We start from the raw sequence: 5,842 nt of genomic DNA, 5'->3' as shown, positions 1-5,842 counted from the left end.
TGGTTTTGGTTGTCAGCAGCAAAACTGGTTGATCCACTCTGAGAAGGTGCTATTTAAGAGACTGAGCTGAATACAGCACCTCAGACTGAGGAAGTCTGTCGGATGAGAGACGAAACGTTTCTATATTTTTTTGTTGATTTGCTTTGGGGTTTTTTTTGTTGGTTTTTTTGAATGTCCAGAGGACCAGATTTAACTTTTTTAAATTTTTCTACCTGGATTATTGAGCATGCACCAGGAAAGCTTCTTAAAGTTTTTAAAGTTTTTTAATTACATTTTTTTCTTGTGTTGTTTTTATAAGCCAGATGTCAAAGACAAATCTCCATTTCATTGAATGTTATGGACAATAAAGTTGAATTGATTGATTGATTGATTGGTTGATTGAACCTCTGTACCTCATCTGTGTTCTTTGTTTAACCAGGTTTCTCTTGCAAATGAGTCCTCATGGCTCAATGAGACTAATCTTTAGAAATAAAGGTTGAATGAATGAATTTGATGTATTTATTTAAAAGTTTCAATTGCACTGCAACATATACACCATTTCTTTGTCCGTTTCATGTTATCATCCTTCAGCAAACAGCGGCCCTGATCTCTGTTCTGATGTTCTGTTTTCCATCTAGAACCAGACCGAGTCACCTGTGCCAGGCACAAAACTTGCTTTAGGTCGGCGTGAGCACCAGACCCTGCAGCACCGACACCACCAGCGCTCCCGCTGCCGTCCCCCTAAAGGCATGTACTTAACCCAGGAAGATGTGGTGGCGGTGTCCTGCAGCGCCTCTGCAGCCAACACCTTGCTTCGTCAGCTGGACATGGAGCTCGTGTCCCTTAAGAGACAGGTATAATGTCAAACTTCTTCTGTTCAACTACATTTAGGTTGATTTGCATAGAAATGGATTTGTTGAATAACTAAGAACTGTATAGAAAATCGCCTGATTAATCTCAGATTTCTCATTATTGTGCAGCATTACTTGAATATCTGCCATGAGTTCGGTCCTTTTGTGTGACATTATTTTTGTTTTGTTACCAGTTTTAATTAAATTCCTAATAATATTGATTTACTGACCTTTATTTAGCCAGGCAAATCCCACTGCAAATCCCTCTGAAGGTTAGAGAAGGTGGGCCTGTGATTGGAAGATCGCCGGTTCAAGCCCTGGTACCGACAACATCAAAAATGTGGGTGGGGTAGGTGAAGCACCCACACCTGCCCCCACCCTCATTCGTCCCACTCTGGGCCCTTGAGCAAGGCCCTTAACCCCCACCATCTGCTCCTCCGGGTGTCCTTGATAACAGCTCTCTGCTCCACACAGAGGGCTGTGGTAGCTCGGTGGTCTGTGGTTGTGTCAGGAAGGGCATCCGGCGTAAAAAAAAATAACTGCCAAGTCTTCATGCTACTTAGTTCACTGTGGCGACCCCTAACGCAGGGAGCAGCCGAAATAAAAAATAAAAATTTAACCAGGCAAATCCCATTGATATCACAGATATCTTTTGCAAGGGAGGCCTGGGCCTGAAGGCAGCCTAACATGCATGTTTTTGGTCTGTGGGAGGAAACTGGAGTACCCGTAGAAAACCCTCGCAAGCACGAGAACATGCAAACTCCACACAGAAAGACCCCAGGACCAACTGGGGATTGAACCCAGGACATTCTTGCGTTGAGGCAACAGTGCTTACCACTGAGCCGTTGTGCTGCCAAATAATCTCCAATAACTAGATATGTGTTTACAAAACTTTGATTTTTATTCCCAGTCTAGCTTGATTTTAGTTTAGACACTGAACCCCAAAAATACTCTTTCAGGGTTATTCAGAAACGTTCAAGACAAAAACAACTGGACTCTATTTGTAACAGAAGACGTTTCTCTTCTCATCTGAGAAGCTTTCTCATTTCAAAGAGCAGAGCGTTTGTTAGAATTAAATCCTGCTAACATAAAACTTTTTTTTTTTAATTTCTAACTTTAAAGTGAGAGTCAGTTTTATTGTCATACACACCACATGTGGTACATGTGGTGGAACGAGATTATGTACACAGGGTCCCAGTTACATCCCACAATAAAATGTAAAATAAAAATGGCAATAAGATCTAAGATATGCACTAAGAAAAACATCAACCAAATATACACTAAGCATAAAAACAATACGCCGAAGTGAATATTAAAGTGGATATTAAAGTGATTAAATGGCTTCAAACATCTGCTAAGTTCATGGCAAAAAACCACCAAAGATATGTTCCTGTTTTTAATATTTTACATCATTTTATAATGTAGCTGTTTGTTTCTTTTTTAATTTAAATATAATTTTCTTTTATTTTTCAATTCATGTTTTTTCATGATTGTCTACTGTTGTACTATAAATATCTCCTGGAGGGTAAAGGTAAACTATATCTCGGCTGCAAATATTCATTCAAGCTGCGAAGCAGACAGTCTGATTTCAGTGAGTTGCACTCCTCTGCTCCTCTTCCGAGACGGGCAGACTGAGCGCGGCTGACTGAAATCAGACTGCCTGCTTCAGAATGAACGAGAGGAACATACCGCTGAAGCTACTGAGCTACAACGTCCAACGTAAAACTAACTTTACCGCGGTGCCTGGCTAAACAATCCTTGTGCTCTTTAATGTGGTGCTTTTTCAAATGTTTAAGTTTGTTGTGTGTCGCGACGGAGCTTTCTCCTCTTGGTACAGCGGCTCTGCAGACATTGCACGTTGCTGTCTTGTGGTGTTTAGTATAAAATACTTCCACACTGCAGACATGTTACAATGAAAATTTGGTTAGCTGTTAGTAACAGTGCTGCTCTCAGTCCACACCTATTTACTCACGTTTTAGCTGGCTGAAAACTATGAAATGGATTTCCTGAATGTGAGGCGGATCTTATTACTCTGGGTTTCATGAAACATGCCTCCGTTCAGGAAATCCATTCCATAGTTTGAAGCCAACTTGCAGAGCAGCCGGCAGGGAATCGCATGTGGAGATGTTTCAACAGACACAGACATTCAACATGGATCGCAAATCTCTGCAGGTTGGATCGGAAAAATCTGCTATGTAAATTATGCTGATATCGAAGGCCGATACCGGATCAGATTGGCCCCATCCCTAGTTTTGGGTGGGTAACAGAGGAGAAGCAACAGAGAGGTGTGCAAGACTACAACTCTGCTTCCTGGACTGGACCCTGGGTTGTCACTAATTTGGAGGTTAAACAAAATCAGCCATATTTCTAGAAAAAAAGAGCAGCTCCACTCAAAGTGGGATGGATGCCATCTCTCCGCATCAGACCAGGTTTTCCCCAAAAAGAACTCCAGTTATCTATGTAACCCACATTGTTTTCAGAACACCACCTGGACACCCAGCAGTTAAACGATGATATACAGCTAAACATGTCATCACTGGTCAGGTTGGGGAGGGGGCCAGAGAAAACTATGGAGTCCAACATGGTTTTAGCAAAGTCACACACCGAAGCAACATTAATTTTAATGACCTCCGATTGGCGTAACCGTTTGTCATTACTGCCAACGTGAATGACAATCTTAGTGTATTTTGCCTTAGCCTTAGCAGTTTCAGATAAGATTCTATGGCGCCTGCTCTGGCCCCCGGATTGCATTTAACTATAGTCGATGGAGTACCTAAAGCCACGCTTCGGACTATGGAGCTGCCAATAACAGGGTCTGCTTCTCAGAGGGTGTGTCACTGAGCGAGGAGGTCTGGGGTCCTGGCTGCTCTGGGTCTGCTGGAGGACGACTAACAGGAGCTAGTCTCTGTGGTTCCGCACTGCCTAAGGGGACCTGGCTAGCTACTGGTTTCTATATAGCGCAGAGCTGAGCTTTCAATTCAGACAGCCTCGCCTCCAAAGCGACCTTATGTCTATATTTATTACATGTATCATTACCGCTAAAGGAGGCAGAGGAATAGCAAAACATCTGACACACAGAGGAAGCTGGGAGAGAACCAGAAGTCATGCTAAGCTAAGGTATTTCATTCACAATCCAATAGTAGAAAAACAACAACGGTATTGAGGGTGTTTGTGTACTAGAATGTAAAACTGTGCAAAAGATAGATAAATCCAAAAAAAACAAAAGACTTCTCAAGCAAACAAATTATTTGAGCTACCGGCAGAGAAAGCAGGAATTGACAGGATATGTCTTATCACGAATGTCCAACGTGATGATGCGTTCAAGGAACCTCCTGTATGAAACAGGTGAAAGCAGAGGAATGATAATAACCAATTTACAAATTTAAAACCAATTTAAAAAGGGATCCAGTTCCTCCCCTGCACCTTTAGTCCGGTGCCTGTGGCTTTCAAAGAGGCCATCTTTTTAGACCCTGGCAGTTTACTCATATTGGAGTAAGTCTTAAAGGTGGTCTGTACATTGGGCAAATTATAATGTTATTTGTGCTCCCTTTGCTTAAAAAACTTTATTTTTAACAAAAATAAAACTCCAAAGCTTAATTAAATCACTATGAAAGACTCCTCTACAGTACTTGCTGTGAATTTAACACTTTGAATAAGACATTCTGTGGCGCACTTGAACAAACGTTTTTTTTTTTCATTTACCCTTTATTTATACAGTTTAGTCTCATTGAGCCACGAGAACTCATTTTCAAGAGACCTGTAAATACATATAAAGGTAGTATAAAGTAGTAGTAGTAGTATAAGGCTTTGCTTGTTTTCGATTAATTTAACTGGATTTGTAACAATCAGACCAACTTCAATGTCCAGGTATTCTGGGACCTTAAGGTTTCTGTTTTGTTCCTTAGGTCCAAAATGCTAAACAGATGAACAGTGGACTGAAACACATGTTGGAGTCTGGAATTGAAGAGTTCAAACTGACTGAGGTACAAGAAAATACTACTCTATAATACTATATCTATTGTTGAAGTACTCCCAAAGTAAAACAAAATTTCTAACCCTAACAAATCATGCAGTCTTTAACTGCATGTATCATTTGGGTAAACACAATCTCAAATGAATAATGCATAATGTACTGCATCTTGTTTTTGTTTATTTTTCAGCATAAAGAACAAAAGCCTGAAAAGATTTAGAATAAAAAATTACCTTGTGGTTTAATGGCTTTTATCAGCAGCTGCCTCACGTAGTTTTCTGTATCTGTGTCACGTCGTTTTAGAGGAACTTTGTGGGTGTTTGTTTTTACAGTTCTTTACGCCATTTATCAGGATTATAATTTTTTTTTTTGTGACAGTCCAAGTAATTTCAAGCAACGTTTCCCCTCACAGTGACTGTAACTCTATTTTTAATCTGATTTACAAACTGTTTTGAGATTGATTCAGCTCTGCTCTTTAACGTTGTAGTCTAACCAGAAGGTTAATGCTCGTTGGACCACAGATGAGCAACTTCTGGCTGTTCAAGGTGAGTGTTTTCAATTTTACTGACCCCACACACTTTAAAGCTTTTAAAGATGGATCTTTCTGAACATCAAGCATAAAAACAGAGATTCTTACACACTTTGCTTTCTAGGACCTAATCCTAAAAGCCTTTGCTTTCTAAGCCTTCTATGGCAGTGGCTCTTAATCGGCTTTAAACAGGTCTCCAAATGTATGTTTCCTCTTCTGTCAACGGTAATGCAGCTGAAACAGAAAACTACCCAGGCATGCATGAAAACAGGCAGCTTACTCTAATGCCCCTTTTCCATTAGTACCTGTTGTACTGGTACAGCAGGACTCTACTCGGTACGGTACACGTTGTGTTTTTATTATGCTTTCAGTACCGGTTCCAGTGGGCGGGGTTCAAATTGACGTCACGGCCTCTCACCAGCTGGTGGTGGTGAGACGCTGAAACTGTTTTCAGTACAGGGTGAGAATTTTTTTTGAAGTTGTGTGTATGTATGTGTGTGTGTGTGTGTGTGT

The 5,842-nt window shown here is 40.8% G+C and overlaps 1 protein-coding gene across 1 annotated transcript in view; it reads left to right on the top strand.

Annotated features, from left to right (window-relative positions):
• Positions 1 to 5,507, top strand: part of rcor3 (REST corepressor 3) — a gene marked incomplete in the record, with an annotated part of 64,160 nt that extends 58,653 nt beyond the window's left edge. The window contains 4 exon segments of the mRNA XM_037690397.1: positions 618 to 833; positions 4,736 to 4,813; positions 5,288 to 5,345; positions 5,485 to 5,507. Of these exon segments, the coding sequence (XP_037546325.1) occupies positions 618 to 833; positions 4,736 to 4,813; positions 5,288 to 5,345; positions 5,485 to 5,507 (375 nt within the window).
• Between the last annotated feature and the right edge of the window lie 335 nt (positions 5,508 to 5,842).

The sequence above is a fragment of the Nematolebias whitei genome, chromosome 16 (genome assembly GCF_014905685.2).
Source record: "Nematolebias whitei isolate Nwh7 chromosome 16, NemWhi1, whole genome shotgun sequence".
In the NCBI taxonomy this organism is placed as follows: domain Eukaryota; kingdom Metazoa; phylum Chordata; class Actinopteri; order Cyprinodontiformes; family Rivulidae; genus Nematolebias; species Nematolebias whitei.
This window is presented reverse-complemented; position numbering and strand designations above follow the sequence as displayed.